This window comes from Solanum stenotomum, chromosome 11, assembly GCF_019186545.1.
Source record: "Solanum stenotomum isolate F172 chromosome 11, ASM1918654v1, whole genome shotgun sequence".
Lineage (NCBI taxonomy): Eukaryota > Viridiplantae > Streptophyta > Magnoliopsida > Solanales > Solanaceae > Solanum > Solanum stenotomum.
This window is the reverse complement of record NC_064292.1, coordinates 53,092,941-53,116,522: the sequence shown is the minus strand read 5'-3', so window position 1 is coordinate 53,116,522 and position 23,582 is coordinate 53,092,941. Positions and strand designations below refer to the sequence as shown.

General features: G+C 33.6%; 2 protein-coding genes across 3 annotated transcripts; both read right to left on the bottom strand.

Annotated features, from left to right (window-relative positions):
• Positions 1–3,191: 3,191 nt before the first annotated feature.
• Positions 3,192–4,781, bottom strand: LOC125845179 (uncharacterized). Its single transcript, XM_049524625.1, has 2 exons — positions 4,358–4,781; positions 3,192–3,800 (listed from the first exon to the last, which is right to left on the bottom strand). Exons 1-2 carry the CDS (start codon positions 4,439–4,441, stop codon positions 3,549–3,551), a joined length of 336 nt encoding a protein of 111 aa, XP_049380582.1. The 5' UTR covers positions 4,442–4,781; the 3' UTR covers positions 3,192–3,548.
• Positions 4,782–11,673: 6,892 nt separating this feature from the next.
• On the bottom strand, positions 11,674–20,347 carry LOC125843748 (zinc finger CCCH domain-containing protein ZFN-like). 2 transcript variants are annotated; one of them, XM_049522941.1, is made up of 7 exons: positions 19,946–20,347; positions 17,832–17,989; positions 16,808–16,870; positions 15,272–15,391; positions 14,584–14,856; positions 13,238–13,567; positions 11,674–12,206 (listed from the first exon to the last, which is right to left on the bottom strand). In XM_049522941.1, the coding sequence occupies exons 1-7, from the start codon at positions 20,016–20,018 to the stop codon at positions 11,922–11,924; spliced, it is 1,302 nt and encodes a 433-aa protein (XP_049378898.1). In that variant the 5' UTR covers positions 20,019–20,347; the 3' UTR covers positions 11,674–11,921. The 2 variants fall into 2 exon arrangements, with proteins under 2 accessions (XP_049378898.1, XP_049378899.1); XM_049522942.1 differs by lacking the exon at positions 19,946–20,347 and having other exon boundaries at positions 16,808–16,882.
• Between the last annotated feature and the right edge of the window lie 3,235 nt (positions 20,348–23,582).

The following is a 23,582-nucleotide window of genomic DNA, read 5'->3' as shown; positions in this document are numbered from 1 at the left end:
CAATTTACAAGTATGGTAAATTTGTGAATATTCACTAGCAAAGTAATTTAAAATGTATATTTAAATAATTAAAATTAAATTTGCTAAAATTAAAATTTATTAATAATTTAGGAATCAATAATGTTGTTAGCCCCTTTATAAATGATGAGAGAGTACCAACATTTCAAACAGAGAAGCACATGCTACTTTGACTTCATTTTCTATTTAATACAATACACACATATGGTCCTCTTTTATTTTATCCTTTTGCCACTTGTTTCCTATAATTTGGAAATATATTTTCTTTTTAATCCTAGACTCATAGAGTAGTATTTTAGCAATGTACATTTTTGTCCAACCTATCAAGTTTTTAGGAAATATTCGATTAATGTCATTCCAATGTAATGACTAATGACATTTAAAAATCTCTTCAAATTCTTATCCCCCAACAAAAAAATAAATAACATATAAGTTACTTTTAGATTGTGGTTGGTACGGAGAAAATTGTTTTCTTAGAAAATATTTTGGAGAATAACTGATTTTCTTATTTATGTTTTTTTATGTTTAATGAATAAGAAAAATATATTATCCTAGAAGCATTTGGTATAATCTAGGCAAATATTATAATTTTGGACTTGGACCCCCACTCTTTACAACATACTCGGATCTCTGACTTGACCCAAGACCCAATTCCGACCTGACCCTAACCCAGGACTTGACCCTAACTAAAGACCAACATCAATATAAAACTTGACCCGAGAGTCGCAACCGATCCAAGATCCAATCCCTACTAGAGACTTGACCTCGAGCCAAGACCCAAGCCAAGATTCAACCCTAGACATGACCCCAAAAAAGGACTCGAGTTTTGTGCAAGGGTCACGATTAGGTCCCATATTGCAGTAGGGATTGGATCTTGAGTTGAGGTTGGGGTCAAGTTCTAGATCGAGGTCGGGTCACAAGTCGCGTAACAGGTCGAGGTCTAGTCTCGAGTTGCTTCTCTAGTCAAGTCAAGGTGGAGGTCGATCTTAGGTTAGGGTTAGATCGGATCTCGAGTTAGGGTGGTGGTTGGGTCTTTGGTCGGGGTCAAGGTTGGAGTTCCAAGTCAAGTCGAGGTTAGGATGATAATCCCAAAGGGTGTGGACCTAAGCAAAAGGTGGGAGGTAGATTGTGGGGTTTATGACGACTAATTTGAATTCGTGTTGCATAGGATTTATTAAAAAGAGAAATACTTTCTATCAAAAACTTCTCAATTCTCAAAATTTGAACGATGACTAAAAGAAAAAAAAAATATACAATTCAATTATGCAAAGGGAGGGATGCAAATCTTCTTAAATGTCCCAAGGAGGACATGTCACATGGGTTGCTAAAAAATAATTGTTTTAAACTCAAGGTCAATTAGATTCCCTACACACTCATCTATAGAGTCAAAGAGTTTTAAAACAGTAGATTCAGAATTGGATGGCCATCACCAGACCCCCACTCATTCACATTCTCATTTTATTTCATTTTTAATTTCTCATTTGGTGTTTGATGCCCGTATTAGGCCCCGATTAATCCAGATTCAGCCAGTGTACGGCTCGTTTAAGGAGATAGTACTCCCTAACATGATTTTTCCATAATAAAAGCTCAAACTCGAGACCTCTTATTAAAAATTGAGGGATCACGTCTATTCCACCACAACTCTGATTGGTCATTCGATACTCACAAGCTGCATAAGTTTAGGAGTCATAAAGATTCAAAGATAACCAAACAACTAAAAAACATATGAGACCAAGGTTCAATTCTTAGATGAAACAAAATAAAATTGCAAGATTACTTCTTGGCACTCGAAAGCGCATGTTGAATCCTCCAAAAGTAGTACACAAATGTAGCAACATTTTTGAAGAGTCCGAACAACATAACAGAGGAAACAGATATCCTGAAGGACAATCAAGATGCACACAAATAGACTCGAACACCACACCATTATTCTTTAAAAAAAAACAAGGGGGGGGGGGGGGGGGGGGGGGGGGGNGGATTACCATGTGCCCATGCCACCATATGCTCATCTACCAACCATTATGTGTTAGTCCTATAATATATCTACTACTACTTTCTTCTTCAATCCAAAGCAAGTTAATATCGGCTACATGAATCCTCACTAATCATGTCGCTCATTAAACTCATCCTAATCTAATAGTATAATCAAAATAAAAACAACAATTACTAGAAGTTCTCTATATTTTCTACCGGCCTATAATCTACGATAAGACTAAAAGACTCCTAGAAAATGTAGGACCTAAAGTAAACTATAACTTATAAATGCAATGGACATAGATTATACTACTGTACAATTGAACAACACTACAACAGTGCATTATTATGGTAGCTGAGTTTAACTACCCTACCCCAACTTCCACCCACCATAAGTTTTAAGTTTGTTTACATTGACAACAACCTCATTCATTCCCTTCTCTACAAGCAATAAAAGCCCATCTAATATCTTTATTGCTTAGGATAAGTGAAAGCTCTCTCCCAAACTTTCACTTATACATAATAGGGACTTGTGGGGGCTGCATCATTTGTCTAAGAGTGAACCAATATCACATGAAAACACTTTCAACATCAATAATAAACAAAAATTGTCCTACTCTATAATAAACTCAGCACACCATTTTCTCATTGACTAGCTGTTATGACAACAAAAGGAAATTCAACCTTAGGTTCAGTATTTACACTAAACAGACACTCAAACTTGACCTCAAACTCTAACTTTGAGTATACACATCTAGACAGCTCAACTCGTATGCACTGTGCCAATTGAACACTCCAACTTACAAAATGATAACACCTCCAGGATTTATGTGTCGCGACAAGACACAATGGGGACGAGTTGGAGTGTTTAGTTGTCAGTTGATACCAAGTTGAGATGTCTAGATGTGTACTCTCAAAGTTGGAGTGCTTTTACTTGTCAGTTAAGGCAAAGTTTGAGTGTTTTGTTGATGTATTATAATAAATTATCCATACATTGAAATTCTATTGCTAAATAACCTTAATGGCACAACAGTAAGCAATTAATTAATGGCCAAAACATGGAGACAATAAACATAACTATAGTGACAGTAATGAATACCTCAGTACACATACCTCAGTAAGCAAACAATATTTTATAATGACAGAAACTATCAACATCAATAAAATATACTAACAAGTTTACTTAATAAACAACTTCATTAAGAGAGAGAGAAACACATGGATATATGTATTATACTTCAATCTGAAACTAGTACTTCATCCAAGTTTTTTGCAACTTAGAAAAAGAATCACATTTTCTTCATTACTGAAAGAGTAAAAACTTAACACTACTGCTAAGGGCACAAATCCCATCATGAAGTAGCAAAAGATTACCTGGAAATAGCTGTCCTTCAAACAATTATAAACAAATCAAATCTAAGAACAGATATTCCTCTCCCCTTTCAGACTTACAGAAACACAAATCAAAGATCAAAAAAAGATCTAATTTGACTTTTTCCTTCCCTTTACTTCTTTTCTTTTAAAGAAAGAGAGGTACTTTTTGATTTCTTGTGGATTTAGTAATGGCATCCAAAACAATTACAAGTTTTGGGAGTGAAAGAACAGTAACCAAAAGGCCTGTTTGGTATGTTGCAATTGATAGCATAGCAACAAGGAGTAGGCAAGCATACTGCTTTAGCCCCACCACAGCAAGTGCAAAGTGCACAAATCTGAAAACTCCCAAGCTTCCTCCTTGTGTTATTCAGCATAATCATCATTTTCTCTGCCTTCCCTGGCTCAATTAGAGGCACCATCTCAGACCCTTTTGCCTACACAAGCAAACTGTATCTCAATAAACCATAAAAATTCAATCTTTATAGGCACAATCTCAGACCCTTTTGCCTACAGAAGCAAAATATAGCTCAATATTCCATAAAATTTCAATCTTTACAGACACTATCTCAGACCCTTTTGCCTACAGAAGCAAAATATAGCTCAACATTACATAAAAATTCAATCTTTACACACACCATCTCAGACCCTTTTGCCTACAGAAGCAAAATATAGCTCAACATTACATAAAAATACAATCTTTATACATACCATCTCAGACCCTTTTGCCTACAGAAGCAAAATATAGCTCAATATACAATAAAAATCCAATCTTTATTGGCACAATATCAGACCCTTTTGCCTACAGAAGCAAAATATATCTCAATATTCCATAAAAATCCAATCTTTATAAACACCATCTCAGACCCTTTTGCCTACAGAACCAAATATAGCTCAAACACTCCATAAAAATCCAATCTTTATATCAAGAACTCTGATGGGATCTATCAAGAAACATTATTAACAGATAACAAGAGACAAAAAAAGAACTTACTTGAGAAATTGGGGCAACATGAGTACTCATAACTAACACAAAGAATAGAAAGGGGAAAAGAACCCCACTAACAGTACCAGACATCTTTTTTTTCTCCTTTCTTTCTTACCAAACACAAGATAAGGAATCTTTATGCTATAAATTCTCACAATTTTTTAGGAAAAGAAAAAATGTAACTATGAAGTTGGGTTCTTGATCTTTCAACAAAGAGAGGGTTTTCACATAAATAAAGTAGTTAGGAAGAACATAGATAGGAAGAACAAGTGGGGAAATGAGATTAATGGCAATGAACTGTCAAGAAAGAGTTAAAATTAGAAAAATGGTGTTTGAAAATGGAAAAGAAAAAAGGGTAAAAAGGAAAAGAAAGGAAATTGGAGAGTTTGGGGGAAGGAAAGAAAGTGAAATGAGTGGTTTGGTTGGGGTCATTGTTAACATTTTTTTAGTACTAGTATATAGTAGTAGTAAGTGGGTCCAACAAGGGTAACTACGTCTTCCTTAACCAGAGATTTTGAGTTCGAGTCTCATACAGAGTTATCTTTGTTAGAGAGCATTTTATTCATAAGACTTTTCAGTGTAAATTTGGATTAATCAAATTCTGTGGATACCGAATATCGAGTGGGAAACCAAAGTAGTAAGTGAGACCAACAAAGGTAAGTATTGTTTTCTTAATTAGAGGTTTCGAGTTTGAGTCTTATACAGAGTTATTTTTGTTAGAAAACGTTTTACCCTTTAATATAAGACTTTTCAATGTAAATTAGAAATTAATCGAACTCTAACATACATAAAAAACATCATGTGGGAAACCAAAAGTAGTAAGTGGGAAGTCACAGGCATAGCAGTGTGACTAGGTGACTATGTGAGTGTAATTATGTTTGTCATTATTGGCCTCTCTGCCTATTTTCTACACAAAAAGTTTCTCATGACAGATAACTCATCTATATTGGATAAAAAATATAAAAGTTTTCCCAAACTAAATCAAGTAATTGGTCTTTAAAAAATCAATCTTCCCACAAATAACAACAATAAAGGTCGATAAAAGTAGAGAGATTGTTTTCGATAAATTCTCAATTTGAGCAAGTGTATCAAAAAAGAATAATTCAATAATCATAGTTTATTTGACTTCGACTTACATATAATCATATAATGAAAAACTGTGACTTTAACCTTTCAAAAAACGACTCAATTAAATCAATACTGACACTTTAAATATACAGAAATATTCAAAAGAAAGTAGAAGCAATTTCTTTCGTGAATCAATTACACAAAATAAGTCATTTTACTCAAGTGGAATTACACAACATTCGATCATTTCATGTTTTTTATTATAAATATCAAAATATTATTTATTTTTTGAAATATTTCTGTTTTTAATGATATCCCTTTTTATTAACTTTCCACCAAATTGTTTCAGAATTTACTAATATTAGTTATACATATTGCTAGATTAGGTAGCAGGACGAAACCCCATGTTTCCACATCAGCAATCTTGATGTTTACCCACGTCAGCTATTAAATCAATCACAGTAAAAAAAAATCACCGCCAATAACGTATTCAATGTAATTCTACGTTGTGATGTGTGTACACAACCTTACCGATAGATCATAGTGAAGAAGTCATGTAACAACAAATAATATGATAACTGAAGCAAGGAAAACAAGATATAGTAATAAAATAGAAGAATATGATAGTAGGAGAGCAATAATAACAATATTGATGAGAAAAACTAGATAAAATTCGACTACTTACTAATCTTCTATTCTAATCGTTGATCTTCGTACCCTCCTATCAATGATTTATACTATATCTAACCATTTCTTCTCAATAATGAGTAAACCAATGGGATATATAATAGCATAAAGAGGAGTCCGGAGCCAAAAGGGCAAAAAAAATTGCCAAAAATTCCAAAAGGGCACATCATATTTTTTTAAAACCAAAACGGCAAAATCGCTCCTGCCGGAGCGATTTTCCTCTGACACATATTAACGCTGTGTACTCCGTTAAAATAAAATCGCTGCCAGGGCAGCGATTTTTATCTAATTTTTTTTTTCTTTTTTTTCCACTAAAATCGCTGGCACAACAGCGATTTTTTAACTCTAATTTTTTTCCTCCACCTAATATCGCTGCTATGGCAGCGTTTTCATAGAAAAAAAAAATTTGTAAAAACTTTTTTTTGGAAAATCGCTGCCCTGGCAGCGTTTTCGTTAATTTTTTTTTTTCGAAAATCTTTTCTTAATTAGACTACCTTTTCAGCAATTTTTGTTAAAAAAATTATTTTTTAATAAAAACACTGCCTTGTTTTCAAAACGAAAAACAATTTTAAAAAAATAAAAATTGAAGAGAAACGAATTTTAAAAAAAAAGAAAAAAATTTAACTAAAAAGCTGTCAAGGCAGCAATTTTCAGCCTTTGACAGTTTTTTTACAAAAAAAAAAAATATATATATATCTTGAAATCGCTGCCTTGGCAGCGATTTTGGTGGAACTAGTTTTCTATAAAAAAAAAATCGTTGCCTTGGCAGCGATTTTTGTAGAAATATTTTTTTCTTTTATTTTATTTTTTGAAATTTCTGTCAACTAGTCAACATCTGATGGTAAATTTTATTTTATTTTTTGTTTAAATCGCTGCCCGTGCAGCGTTTTTGCTATTTAAAAAAATTAAAATTAAAATCACTGCTATTACAGCGTTATTATAAAAGCAAATTTATTTTATTTTTTTGGCATTAATTATTTGTTTTTAAATTGCTGTTGTTGCAGCGTTATTATAAATTTTGTGGAAAAAAGTTTTTTTTTTTTAGAAATCGTTGCCTTGGCAATGCTTTTGGTGGAACTATTTTTTTTTTTGTTTTTTTAAATTCCACCAAAATCGCTTTATTTTTTTTAAAAAAAGTTTTCACGAAAATCGCTGCCAAAGGCAGCGATTTCTAGAAAAAAATAAAATTTCCACAAAATTTATAATAACGTTTTAAAAAAAAACATTAACGAAGTAGCGATTTTCAAAAAAATAAAATAAGTTTATTTTTATAAAAACGCTGCCATAGCAGCAATTGTCATTTTTTTTTTAAGAAAATCGCAAAAACGCTACAAGGGTAGCGATTTTTTTTTTAAAAACAAAATCGCAAAAACGCTGCACGGGCAGCGATTTAAAAAAAAATAAAAGAAATTTACCATCAGATGTTGACTAGTTGACAGAAATTTCAAAAAATAAAATAAAATAAAAAAATATTTCTACAAACTAGTTCCACCAAAATTGCTGCCAAGGCAGCGATTTCAAGATATATATATATATTTTTTTTGTAAAAAAGCTGTCAAAAGGCTGAAAATTGCTGCCTTGACAGCTTTTTAGTTAAATTTTTTTTTTTTTAAATTCGTTTCTCTTCAATTTTTTTTTTTAAAATTGTTTTTCGTTTTGAAAACATGGCAGTGTTTTTATTAAAAAATAATTTTTTTAACAAAAATCGCTGAAAAGGCAGTCTAATAAAGAAAAGATTTTCGAAATTTTTTTTTTTAAGGAAAACGCTGCCAGGGCAGCGATTTTCCAAAAAAAAGTTTTTACAAATTTTTTTTTTCTATGAAAACGCTGCCATAGCAGCGATTTTAGGTGGAGGAAAAAAATTAGAGTTAAAAAATCGCTGTTGTGCCAGCGATTTTAGTGGGAAAAAAAAGATTTGTTTTTTTTTGGTAAAATCGCTGCCCTGACAGCGATTTTATTTTAACGGAGTACACGGCGTTAATATGTGTCAGAGGAAAATCGCTCCGGCAGGAGCGATTTTGCCGTTTTGGTTTTAAAAAAATATAATGTGCCCTTTTGGAATTTTTGGCAATTTTTTTTACCCTTTTGGCTCCGGACTCGCATAAAGAGTGAGCTTATGTATAAAGCTTTCTCCGTTTAAAACTTTTTTTCAGGTGTTGTTTGAACTGATTTGCGCGTATCTTAACTAATTTTACGAGGTACATATTACTTCCCACTAGCACATATGTATCGGTTAACTCTGTCTCCCAATGGTTGGTCAAATAGAAAGAAACCACCTAATATTTTGCATCTTGTGTGATTTGAACCTGTAATGAAAATAATTCCTAACTCATTTCATTAATCACTCGGCCACATGTTGTTGGTGCAGGATTTCTCCTTTGAAGACTTCTAGGCACCAGTTTAGTTGTAGATCCCAAGAACAATTATTAGTGTAATGTCCCAAGCCACCACAGGGATTTGGGTGTAATGTAAAAGCGCAACACATGATGTATGAACATGTCACATTCTTAATCTTTAGCGTAGATAAAAGTCTGATATTTAAGTGGAGAAGAAAAGAATTAATGTATTATTGACTGTGTATGGAACATGTCATACACTTGTAAGTTTACTTTTTAAGGATTGGTTTTCCATTTATCTTAATGCAATTAACAAATTTTACTTGTCCAGCTGCTGTTAGTTCAATCTATCATGTTGGTTGTAGGGAAGCAATGGTACAACTAAATCTGAAGGATAATATCTGTCTTGAGGCAAAGGTAAAGTGCCCGGAATTTGATACTTCTAGAAGATCCTAAATCTTGGTGGGCAAAGTTTTTTTTTTATTTGCACCGGGTGTCCGAGTCTCTTTGAGCCCCGACTAATCCCGGGGGTGCACAGGCCCTCGGCAAGGAGTTTCCCGCAAGTGCACCACGGTTAATTCAGGTTTTACCCAGTCCGATGGCCCTCAGAAATTGTTTGCACCTAGTGGGTTTCGAACTTGAGACCTTGAAAGGGAGCAAACCCCAAGGCTCAAGTCAATTGCCAGCAGGCCAACCCCTGAGGGTTATCTTGGTGGGCAAAGTTACTTTGTCAATAGTCGGTAGCAGGTACTTGGTTGAGTAATCGAGGTGTGCACAAACTAGACCATATAACACGGTTATTATACCTATAAGTTACTTCATTGGAGAACATAGATTCAAGATCTTGACTATGCAATTTTGTCACAACTGATTGATATTCTTGGGTATCTTACTGTATATATGTACATCAACCTAATGCAGCAGATATCCTTGTCTGAAAATAGGATCTTTCTACTTTCTCCACTAACATGCAAATGGCAACGCGGAGGGGGGGTGTAGAGCACATCCAGAAGAATAGAACCAGTAAACTCGATGATGTGATGTCAAGAAGCTGAGAACAATCCTGTAACTAATCCATAATCTGTTGAATAATAGGTGGCGGTTGAGATATTGGTGGTGATGATCACCTTGGGGGTTGTGCACGCGCCCTTAACAGTCACTGCAGAGCCAACGTTGAGAGCACCCTTTCAGTCTCTCTGTAATTTGTTGAATAATAGGTGCATGTTGAAGTATTGTTGGTGATGATCACCTAGGTGTATGTGTTAGCGTCCTTTACAGGTACTCCAGAACCCACAAACGCTCCTGAAGTCATTTTCAAGATATTGGTAAAAATGAGAAGCTTGATCAAGGCAGGATGGACAATTGAAGGAAGTATACCTTACATTATTATCAAAATTTTCAACATAAAGAAAAAGGAGCATTATTATAAAAAATAAAAATAAAAAGTAATAGATACCAAAGTAATAGAAAGGACTGAGAAAACAGAAAATATTGAAGCAATCTCCTCTGGTAATCCCACGAGTGAGTTTGGAGAGGGTAGAGTGTACGCAAACAAGCCCCTACACAAGGTAGATAGAGAGGTTGCTTCCGAAAGACACTTAGCTAAAGTGCAGCAAATCAAAGTACGTAAGAAAACAGAAATATGACAGAGGAGAAGATAGATCAATTCAAATGGAAAGTAGTACAGGGCGTCCAGAAAAAGAACAGTAACAACAAAGAAAATAATGCGGTAACTGGAAGACAAAAGGCGACAAATGGTAATAGCTATCAAAAGCAATAGCCAGTTATAGTAATACCCCAGAGGAGAACGTGGAGCATCTACGTAGAATCTTCCATTCATTTACTTCTACTAATCATAGAATAAATGACTAGAATTACTAATGTTCCTTCCATTTAAACAAAAGCACTGTATCCTAATCCAACAGATTTGGCTCTATAGATCTTACAAAGAAGAGCATGCTGCTAAGATTAGTCATGTTTTTTCAAACTTCTCACAAAATGATCCATGCATATTTGCACTTCAATACAGAGGGATTGACATAGCAAAGGAGGCTAAACAAAAGCTATCAAAGGGATGTGCCCAGGCTCGGAATATCCTTCTTTCATACCCAAGAGTAGCCCTATTTCTACAACAACAACAACATACCTGGTGTAATCCCACAAGTGGGTTTGGGGAGGGTAGAGTGTACGCAAAACTTCATTCCAGTACCACATACCCACATATTCTTCAGAGATGATCTTGTTGCCACAAACATGTGCCACCTAGGGATGTAGTTATCCAGGGATGAGATCCACCATCTTTCACGAGCTTCTTGGATGACGATTGTGGTAATCCTGTAGCCTACAACATAAAACTACTGAACATATATCATGTGAAGTACAAACTAGGTCTCGGGTTTTGTTTAAGAAAGAAAGAGAAATGGTGTAATTACACAAGAAGAGCTTCCTACAAGGAAGAAATCCCTGTTCGTGATTTTAAAAACAATTACGATCTTACTAACAAATTTCATACTAGTTTTGAGAAAAACAGATATACATGGCTATCATTGGAAACGTTAAATTACACTATCATTAAGGGGAAAAAGTTAAGGTAAAAAAAAATAAGTTAAGAGGTTACATCTCCCTTTCCATACTTAACTGACTTCCTGATGGAATGTCCTGCTGCATGAACAAGTTCCCTTTCTGTTCACTGTACAATGTCTACAGAAAATTTACAGGAGACTGTTAAATAAACTTCTTTAAGATGGAGAAATCCCTACATACCTTGTTTTCTTCGGAGAGCACCTAACAAATCCAGTTTACCATATAATAATGTACTGAACAGACGAAGAAAGATCCATTTATTTGACATCAATTCTGTTTGTGATCACCACAAGTTACCTCATACAAAACCTGCAAGGACAATATACATCTGCCAAAAATAAAAGAGAAAACTAGAGCAAAAAATTCAGTTGATGGACAGACAACTAAAACCATGAGATACCCTTAAAACTCTGGTGGTTGATAATAATTATAAGCAAAGCAAGGCATTTACATATGTCTAGAACAATTGCAAAGTACAAGAGTTCTTCCTAAAAAAAAAAAAAAAAACTGCAAGGTACAAGAGTAGGCATTTGGATTATTACAGCCTTCTCTGATATTAACAAACGCTGGATGCTATTGAGGAAATCAATGGTTCATACAGGAGATTAGGGGGTTAAATTAATTCACAAAGAAAAATGTAGAGCGCTGTTGGCGGTTGAATAATTAACAGTTGGATTCACCAATATGTGCCAACATCGGCAGATTTATACATTGCTCCAAAGTGAAAGTACAGATATGTCAACTTTATCGACTGAAATGCATTTTCAGAAGAATAAATTGAGATTTTTACTGGATTCTGTACATCTCCACCGATGGAAAAGAATTTACAGGCAACTGTTAGTGATTCTCAAAAAGATAGAAAATGATGATGCTGGCTGGTAATTGGTGAATAAATATCACCCTTCTCTGTCAATGTTATTATCACCAGACGGCATCTTTCTTGTTTCTGAGAGTGACAGTCGCCTGGGCTTCGTTGAAACTGCTTCAACAAGCCCTTCTGAAGTCATGTTCAATGCACTGGTTCCTGATGATGAACCCAATAGACGCTGAACTGTAGGAGCATCAGTAGTTGATGATGCTGCGATACTATAAGTGAAAACCGTCATTGGGTGATCAAACTTGCAACTTGGGCCAAATTTGCAGATCCCATATCTGGAATAGAAAATACACAATGGTTCTCCCTGCAAAACAAATCCAACAAAAGAAACCAAAAGAAAAGAAATTTTTCAGCTCGCCAAGTTTCACAATACCAAAAAGGTTTTTGGAGGGAAAAGCAGGAAAAAATAACCAGTCTTTAGACCATTTCTACTTGTGTTTTTCCCTACATCTCTAGTTCTCTTCCTTTATTTTTCTCCCAAATATGTTCAAGGACTGCAGCAGTCATGCAGATTATGAAAATCTCGACAATAACACAACTCCTTCACCTAACATGATACACCTAAGTTCAGTAAGGTGGTGTTGGATTACAAATCTTGTGAATTTGAATTTGAAGGAATCAGTAGTTTTGTGAGTGTCAAGAGAATTGTTTTCCAAGAATAGTTTTTTTGCTCTTCTGTTTCCCTTTTGTTTTCTGTAGATAAAATAACTACTGTTTGGTTTAGAAAACAGTAAATTCTTCAGCCAGAAAAGCATACTAAGAGTTCGAAGAAGTGAAGGATTTCTATGCCACAATTGACAGTATGACACTTTCTAATCCCCAGAACTTATTACGTAGATGTTTGTTTCTTCATTGATAATATCCTCAAGCCCGACAAAAAATTTTCATACTTGCGAGAACACGAAACAATGAGTAGCTTAGTCAAAAACTAGTCTTAACATGGATTCCAACAAATCTACAGGTCCCTACATATTTGAAGTCCTAATCAACAAAAGTTTTTCTTTCCTTCTTTATTTTTTGAAGAACACTTTTTCACATGGACTACAAGTTTATCTTCCAAGTAGAAAAATAATGAAGACACCATCTCTTTGAACCCATGAAACCTGTAATGTCAACTTATCAAATGTCAACTTATCAACTAGAGCACTTTGTTCGCAGTGGGAACGAAAAATACTATAACAGAATTAGGAGAGGACCAACTTCCCAGATTTAATTATCAAGCATGAGAAACAAAAACACTAACACTGACACAACAAGTATGGAAGCTTTAAACCGCAAACTCATCACTAGACTGATGCCAAAATGAACTAGCAAATAACAAAAAGTTCTACTCACAGGGCGTAAAGGAAGTCCAATGGGACTTAGCAGACAATCAGGAGGAGGAATAAGCCTTTCCCTTGGATGATGGAATCTACAAACAGCACCAAACTTGCAGTCTCCGGTCTTCATGTAAAACTGGCATTCAGGCTGTCCAGGTCGTTCAGGGAAGACATTCTCCCCTTGCAATGCATAGTACCCCATAGGACCAGAAGTTTGACGATATGGGGAAGTGACTCCTTGGGATCCCATGGTCGCTGGATCACTGGATCGTGAAGTTCCATAGACCTGGTTATTTCCAGCTGTCTGTCCCTGGCCCTCAGGAGAAGAAACTGAGCCCATCTGACCCTGAAAAAGATATTACCTATATGTAAATTGAGTTTGTATGCACGTAAAACAAAACCTCAAAATAGATATGGAACAGCTCATAAGCTAGTTCAATACAAAAGTATTCAAAACATTTGAGCATTAATGGTTACATTATCTTGCGCAAATACTGTCTTATAAAGGGCAAAGAGTTTAAGTTCATTTATGAATAACTACGGACTTAAGTCAAGTTCCAACTCAGTCAGCTCCGCTCCCAACTGCAGCCCACTTCTTTCCCATCAAAGGAAAGATGATTATTCAGAAACCATGTTCTTACAAATTCATTAACATATTTCCATCTGGATATCAGCCATAATAAGAACTTAATACCATATGACTACAAGAGTGGTCTATTGCTTTATCTCTAAGAACTATAAAGGCAGTGAATAGGCTCCTTGAAACTAGTTCACAAACTTTTCTCGCCTATTTCACAATTGAGGGAATAATATCATAATATCCCACAGAAAATTATTCACTCAAATAGCGTAGGAAGAAGGGTACTTCAGTATCTAGTAATGGTGGCATCCTCGAAGAGCAACAGATGAGAACTACATCTTCGGAGTAATAATTACCAAGAAATTGTGGAATTGGTTTTCTATGTGGTAGTGTGATGATTCTCAAATATATTCAAGTTGAGAACAGAACCTTCAAATTTAGAAAGGAATCTCCGCATACACAAGCTAGGAGGGAAAAGGATAGAATTATTTTATTCATCCGTCAATAACATTACATATTCTAGAAAAGTTATAATAATCCACAATATGAATATAGGAAAGAGGTCATAAAATCATAGCCAAAAACAGTTTGACTTAAACTTTTTTATACAAAGTAAGACTTCAGTTCAAGACTAGACCTTCTTGATCAACAAGCATATTTGGAACCCAAATAAGAATTATCTGGATGAAGCAAATTCTGGTTTCGAGAATAACAACCAAGTACAAAGTTAACTCATACATAACAAACAATTGCAATTAGCAAGGTATCATATGGAAGCTTACACTGTATGCAAATCCTGGAACTGATACTACTCCCTGAGGCACTATCAATGGAGTGTAACCTGAAGGACCTTGCCAGCGTGCACCAGGGATAAAAGAACCTCTAGACAAGGGATAGGACAGCTGACCAGGAGTTGTTGCAGAAGGAACGGGAGGATAAACAGGAGAACCACGTAAGGAGACCATCATGTTAGAAGGTTGGGGATGGTGAAATTTACAGGTACTTCCAAACTTGCACTGTCCAGTTCTCATGTAATAAGCACATTCAGACTCATTCTGCGGGTAGAAAAAAGGCATTATGCATAACCACAGATCACAAACATGTCTCAAGGAAGAAGTCTCGGTCAACCATTTCCACAATAATAACACACCCTAGCAAATCCAATGAAGCAATGCATGTATCCATGAATTTCAAACAAAATGACAAGGCAATAAATTCACTTATTAGTTTTCTCTTCTATGTTAAACATAAGTATGGCTCCCTTCAATCATTACAATTGATCATATATAACTTTTACCAGCAAGCATGTGGAATAAAAGAAATTGCAAGTGCCCTGTTCAAAAATATGGCAACTGAAAAGAAAAATGCAGGTTAAGATCCATTAGAGTCATTGTGAACGCAGACCTTTTTGCATACATTAGAAAACAGATCTATAAAATTCAACAAATAGTTCTAGTAATGAAGTCAAACCGGGCGAAGTGGATAGCCCAAGACATTTAGGGTAACTCTTCCAGCAATCCCAGCCTTGTCTTTAGGATGGTGAAATTTGCAAGTGGCTCCAAATTTGCAAGTTCCCGTTTTCAAGAAGTACTGCGAAATTGCTATAATCATTCAGTCCGTGAGCTAAATAGGTTTAAGGGAATTAGCAGAGACAAATGAAAATCTACCACAGGAAAGCTCACGCAGAGTACGACTTGAAGTGTCAAATAGATCGAATTTAAGAAAGATGATTATATTAAATATTAAATGCCTGAGTCCAACTCTAAAACTAGTCATTAATGGTTAATAAGCATTCAAAATGAGAGAACTTTTGAACCATTAAAAGGCATCATAAATAAACACTCCAGACAGAAAAGTCTCTTCTATTTAACGAACATTTTGACAAATATACCAAACCAAAAATCCAGATTCATCTTCACTTGTTCACTGACGACTTGCAACAAAGATGTGCTTATACAATATTATATCTTGATGAATTGTGTGAACAACCTCATCTAAAAGTTTAAGAGGGCCAGCGAGGGAACAATTATGTTTATTTGTTTTATGTCTAAAATAGGCACGTCATACGTGGCCCCATTCTTTTTCCTTTTCTTTGGGTCAGAGACGCAAAATATTTTGTTGATAGGTGGTGTTAATTCCAAAGGACCTCTGCTTGCTGTGATTGTGATACCATGTTAAATTGAGTGAACCGCCTCACTTAATAGCCTATGTTGTTAAATAGAGAACATTTTTGTTTATTTATTCTATGTATAGAACAAAGTTGTACTTTTACTTGAAGGTTGGAGATTAAAGTCGCTTCATATAAGGAGTATGTAAAATTCATTTATGCAACCCAAGATCTAGTCATGCAGGGAAAAAGTGATCTTAAAAAGTAAAACAGACAGTATACAGAATCTAGCAATAATAATCAAAGAAAATCACACAGTGAGGTAACATTCCTTTTTAAGCACCAAACATTGGTCTTGGGATAACTAAATCTATTAACCAACAACTCACCTTAATCCCAAGCAAGTTGGGATTGGCGATATGAATCCTCACTAACCATGTTGCTTCAATTAAATTCAGAACTAAATTTATCAATCAGAAAATTAAAAAATTACAAGGAGAATATTTCCAGTATTTAGCAAATGATATATACAGAAAACAGCATAGATTTATCAAACCAAATATTCAATACCCAAATAAGAAATAATTCATTCTCCACCATGAATTGAAATTTAATTGTTGAGTATGGGAGAATCAACTTTAGTCGCAGAGTTCATTTTGCAGAAACAGGCCAGGAATCTATGAGTATTATATTTTAGCTTTTTTACATGCTTTGATAAGAGATTGGTACTTTTTTTTACCATGAATCTTTGTTTAAAACTTTTTTGTGTAAATCCAGCCCCCAACTAGTTTAGGGTTGGGGCTATTTGTTGTTGCTCCATTTCTATAAATAGATGCTATTACACTGCTAGTCATTTGCCTGCATGTTCAGCAAACAAAAGACACAGACCGAGCACATACCTGGCATTCTGGTTGTCCTATTCTTTCTGGATACTCTCCTTTCATCCTTGCAGTGGCGATGGCCTACATCAGACACTTTGCATATCATCAATTATACAAATCAAAGTATATACAAGAATTTTAATACATATATCTTTGTGGATTAAACTTAAATTCGGTGACAATTATTAAAGTTCTAAGTTCTAACAGGAAGACATCATAAGCATTATACATCTAGTAATTATCATGAATAAATAGGATCCCAACTGAACATGGGAGACCGGGCTTCAAATCCCAACTGAGACAAACAGTTAGGTGATTTCTTTCCAATTGCCTAAGCTTTGGTAGGTAGAGTTACCCGATACATGTGCTAGTCAGAGGTAGCAAGCACCCACTGCAAACTGGACTGGATACCAACATTATCACCAACAAAACAAAAAGATCCCAACTGAATATCTCATACTGCAGTGTACAGAGATGCTTGTTGCAGTACGTACAAGGAAGCTTATGTCTAGTATGCATAATGAATGTAAACTAAGGAACGAGGATTCAAAACCTATGACAGATTTTTCACACCCTACTTAAACATGGAGTGCAGGTTCGTCCTTTGATACTTTTTCCTAATGATACAAGAAAGGGAGCACCTTCTCCGGCCTGCCCACTTTGTAAGTGCTGCACAGATGTGCTTACAAACAATATGACCTTGTCATTAAACATTTTTAGTGAGGGAAACAGAGGCACGGGGCAGAATTGTTTGTCAGTTCAGCAAAGCCAAGTCTTGGAAGCTCATAGATTAACAGTTATTCAAGTTCCAGTAAAAAGAAAAAATGAGTAGTAATATATAAGGGCTCTATATATAGGGACTTACGATCCTAATTCATGAAATTATAAATTATGACCATATCATTGAAATATTTTGTACATTAACCAAGATAAGTAGAAAAAATCAGCACAACACCAAATAATAAAATCATTCAAGTTTGCATAACTTCTAGGAAGTTTTCTCAAATTCATCTTCCCCTATTAGTAGAATTCAGTGCCTTACCAGCTTCCTATTAGGAGGATGGTTGAACCGGCAAGTTGATCCAAACCTACAGAGACCAGTTCTGATGTAGTAGGAACAATCTGGTTCGCCTTCACGGACAGGATAATGTCCCGACTCAATTGAATCCCTTGATCTCAAATTCATCTGCCACAAAGTGTCTGAAAAACCGAGTGAGTAATAAGTACTATTATTGATAATTGGGGAAGCTTAAATGATACTAGTATTAATACCAGTTCCATAAACTTCTTCCAAATGCTCTGAGTTTTGGACCTTGACAACTTATTTTAGCAGTAATTAATCCAGTGTATCAAAGGCGAACAAAAATTCTCTAAGGTCCATTGGGGTTTAAGTGCAATGCGCAGATAAAGCATAGGTTTAATGAAGGTACAAATGGAGAAAAAAATACAAATATGTATGTATAGTCCAAGACTAATAATTAAGAGTATGAATATCAAATATATGGAAAAAGAAATTGAAAAAAATTACAACAATTGTTTAGTATCGCCTATTTAGGATTACGCTTATTGGAAAGAAAAATTTGGTCTTAGAGCCTTGATGACGATAGTGAAGCACCCATTAAGAGAGGCGAAGCGCCCAACGTGTTTTGCGCCTCACTTCAGGGATTAAGCGTGCCTTTGACAATACTGATTTAATCTACAAAAAAAGAAACTTACGTTCCCCAACATAAGCTTTTCCATAACATCACATTTAAAAGTTAAAAGCTTCTCCTGTTGAGAGTCAACTTGTGCATTTGCTTATACAGTGTTCCTCTAACAATAGGGTCGTTTGGTTGGAAACAAGTTATCCCAGGATAAGTTATCTAAGTTATCCTGGGGTTAGCTATCCTGGAATAACTTATTCCGCCATGTATATGAGATAACTTATCCCATCACTATGATATAAATTGTGGGATAAGTTATCCCAAACATGACAACCAAACAACATAAATTTTTTTTTTATCTCATCACTATTTCCTTATCCTATCACTATTACTTTTAATCCCTCACACCAAACGAGGGCTAAATGTACAATAAAGTTGGCGAGTACAACCGTAAGTACTTCAGGTGCATTTCATCATCATCATAAGTTATACTACTAATTAGTAATCACATTTAACAATAGTCATCAAGAAATTAGAAAAGCACCCAAATTGATCAGCAAAGCATCTCTCCCTATTTACGAATTCCACAAGAACTCTTCTTCTGTTAACCATATCAGACAATTAAAACACCTTATTGACACCCTTCAAAACTTGCAAAAGGAATCAAAAGTGTACGCTTCAATTAATTGAATCACATATGCTTATATCTGATAAAACAACGACTAAAATCAAAACTCATTGACAACTGAGGAACCAAATGTGCTATGGACCCAATATCCACATATCAATGGAAGCAACCAAGAAAAAAGAAAGAGGGGAAAATAGTATGGATGAATGCACTGCCATTATATGAATGTAGACAGACAAAGAGAGACTTTCCTTTTGATCAATTTTAGGGAAAATAATATTCAAAATATGTACTTTTTAATGAAAAGGCAAAAAGATTTAAAAAATTGCAAAATATATGAAGAGCAAAAAGGACAATAATATCACATATGCACTCTGACATGCTCAGAGTAATAAAGTATTACTGCCATATACAGCAAAGCTTGGGCAAAGATGAAACCTTTTCCCAACTAAAAAATAAAATCCCAATTATAAAAATTGAATCTTTATCTTCTTCCCTTGTTTACTTAGCAACAAAAAGCCAAAAAAGAAAAAAACTGCAAGTCAAATTACAAAGGGTGCAAGCCACCATCCAAGTAACGGTTCAGCAAAACCCAATAACTTTAGCTCAAATCTCGTATTTATGTTAAAAAATTCATTAATTCAAAACCCAATAATCAAAAACAAAACATGGTTCACAGCCCATAAACAAAAAAATTCTTGCTTTTTACATTTATCACCACAATTCGAGCTATGAAAACAACCTCTTACATAATCGGGCCCTTTTCCCAGAACCCACACACATAGCAAGACCTTAGTGCACCAGACACCCTTTATTCTTTTAGCTACAGTGATGATCCTCAACCCAAAAAAAAACAAGAAAAAAAAGGCAAGATAAAAACAGTACCTTGGTCGAGAGACGGTGACAAAGAGGAAGGTCCTTCAGTCACAGACAAGGAAATTCCGGCATCAAAATCCATGATGATGATGATTATGGTTAAGAAGCAAAATAGAAGTATTCTTCTTCTACTACTACTACTACTTCCATTAACAACAACCCATCACCGGAATTTCCATTAATTCCGACCAACTTTTTCACTGATTTCAAAAAACACAAAAAATAAAAACACCCCCCTTGTGTTTGATGAAATGCAGCAAAGAAAAAAAAAACTGAAAACACAGAGATAGAAGAGAAAAAAGGGGTATGGTGTGAGAAAGTAAAAGAGGGGAAAAACAGAGACAAAGAGAAAGAGAAGGAGAAGGAAAAGGAGGTGTTTTTTCCTCTCCACACAAAAAACCAAAAGAGAAGAGAAAATAGAAGAAAATAGCAAAAAGAGAGTGAATATGAACCAATCAAACATTTGAGAAGAGAAAAATATACAACAACCAATCAATTTTTTACACAACTATTTTTTGCTTTTTGACAAAGTGTTGGCCTTTCCCCCTCCGTTCTGTCTCAATTTATATAACATAGTTTGAATTTCGAGAATTCAACTTCTTTATTTTAGCTATTTGTTCGGAGATATTCCCTTGTTTTTCCATTATGTTTTAGTTCTTTAATTTGAATTTTGAGAGTTCAACTTCTTTATTTTGGCTATCCATTCGGAGATCTTGTTTTTCAATATGTTTATCATACTTTACTTTTTAGTTAATTTGAATTTCGAAAGTTCAACTTCATTATTTTAGCTATCCATTTGGAGATCTCATTTTTCAATATGTTTGTCATACTTTACTTTTTAGTTTGTTAGTTTGAATTTCGAGAGTTCAACTTCTTTATTTTAATTATCCATTTGGAGATATTCGTTCGTGTTTTCAATATGTCTGTGTTACTCTTTTCAGTTCGTTTCAGAAATAATATTTTTTCCCTTGATAGTCACTCTTTTAAGGGGTGTTTTCTATCATGATTTTATTTTATTTTTTGCTTTTTCCATGATTGAATTCGGTAGAGGCCATAAAATTGAATCTTTAAGAAAGTGAAATACAGCAAAAAAAGTGTTTTTAGTTTTTCCATTTCAAATAACTCAGTAAAAAAAGGCCATAAACAGTTCTATTTTGTATTCACGGTCAAATACAATTTCAATTTTTAAATATTTTTTTCAAATTTTAAATAAAACATTGTCAAACGCCGCTTAATTTCAGTTTCATGTTATAAAAAATATATTGGTATATATGTATTTAATTTAAGATCACAAGATTCAAAAATCTTTTTTGCTTTATTAAAATCTGCTTCAAGTTGAAACAATACAAATAATTGAAATACAATGAGTACAATTTTTAAGGTTTTTTAAAAACAATCTATATAGTTAGAAATTATATTACTTCTATAGATTATGAGGATTAAAAATCAAAATATTGAAAAGGCATACAAATAAATGATGATTGAAGTCTTTTCTGATTCAATCCTTAGAATTTGAATGATGTCGTCTAAATCGAGATATAAAGTGTATTTTTATTTTTTTTTATTTTCACATATTGTCCAAAACCATTTAAAACTGATTAATCCAAATTCATATTGATAAGTCTCCGCTTAGAATAAAATGCTCCTAATATAAAGTGTTTTGGTTGCCTCTTTAGCACCGACTTAATACTATTGGTGTAGTAATTTTTATATTATTATTTATTTTAATATTGTTGAGTTTTTAAGTTGACTTAACACACGTGCTCTTTCTCTTTGTTTTCATAATAAGATACTCTCTACTTTCTTGATTTAGTTTTTTTTATTCGAAAAGGGGTTAAAATTACATTTAAATTATGTGAAATGGAATAATTTTACTCTTTGTTAGAAAATTGGTTTCAAATTTATATTTTAACAAAATACATTTAACATTACCCTTTTGGATTAACTAACCTTATTTCTCGATTATTTTTTTAAAAAAAAAAGTATTTTTGCACATGTTTGTTTTCTTCACTTGTTGCATTAAGAAATAATAATAATAATTAAAAAAATAAATAAATGAACGACATTTACAAGAGGGCATTGGTCTAGGCATTAACGAGCAATTGAAAAATTAAATAAAATGTGCTACATTGAAGTCTTACTTGAATTATTGAGACTTTAGCTTATTAAATATATTTTTTAAAATCTTAAACAGGAATATTTATTTACTCCATAAATATTTAGTTTACTAGAATCTCGTATACAATAATACTTTCAATTAAAATTCTCGTGAATGTGACATTTGGCGGCGACTCTAATAACTATCATCCTATAATTGATTTGCTATGCATTTACTGATATCAACTATCACCAAACACATTTATCGTTAGTTACGGTTGTCAACCACTTTCTTTATCGGTTTCTACTATACAATTATTATTACCGCGAATCTTTATGGATTAGTTATCACCGGCATCCACCAACTCGCCATTATGTAGTCATCATCCTTGATTAATTCTGTAAATACTTTATTAAGCTGATCATTTTTATAAGAAGGAGAAATTTAATTTGTAGATTTAAATTCAAAATAACTAAATTGATTAATATAGAATAGAAAGTAGATACACAGAACTAATCAACACTTAGTTGGATTGATAAAAAACATTGAATCTAAATTTTTATATCTTAATTTAAACTATCTGAACTTTCATCTCATAAAGTGCACATAAGCTAGTTCAAATAACACTATGCTTTATTTTATTGAAGGTGGAAAAAAACAGACATAAAAAACAAATAATAATAACAATAATAATAAAAGTTGACATATTGTGATTTGTTGCCTTGTCGGTGAAGTGAACAAATAAGATCAATGTGAGAAAAAGGGACTTAAAATCAACAGCTGAAATCATGTGGAAGATCCATTTTTGATTAATTTATGGATCGTTTGTTACGTGGGATAATATGAAATTTTCTAATTTAAATTTGAAAATAAATTTATATTAAGTGTAATAATTATAATATTGATGTTATAAATTCATATTCAAATGTAATTATGAGATATTTCACATCATTCCATTCAATTTGAAATTATATTCATCCATCTCCAAATGGTACAAATCAATTCAATAATTATAAGAGAGAAGTATTGATAATATTTCTCAACTTGACACAAAATATTAATTTCATTTCTAAACTATTATCAGTTTTAAAAATACTTAATTATTTGACTATTTGAATTTAAATACACTTCTAATATGTCACATGACATAACGAGTAATCTCAAACTCTTATTGAAGTAAGAAACTCTTTATAAAAAAAAACATGGGAGAAGTATTGAAAATATCCTTAAATTTGACAAGAATTATTAGTTTTATCTCTCAACTATTGACAACCTTACAAGTCAATATATTCAGTGAAATATCACTAAGTGGGATATGAGAAAAATAAAATATACACACATCTTAATATTATCTCGGATAGGTAGAAAGACTATTAAGTTTGATTGATGTTATCACCACCAGCAATAACATATTCAATGAAATTTCGTAAATGAAGTCGATGGAAAATAAAATGTATGCAATCTTAGTATTAGCTCAAGGGTATTTCCGAAAGACCTGAAATTAGAATATACGTAAAATTTAGCATTAATTAGAGACTGTTTTCGAAA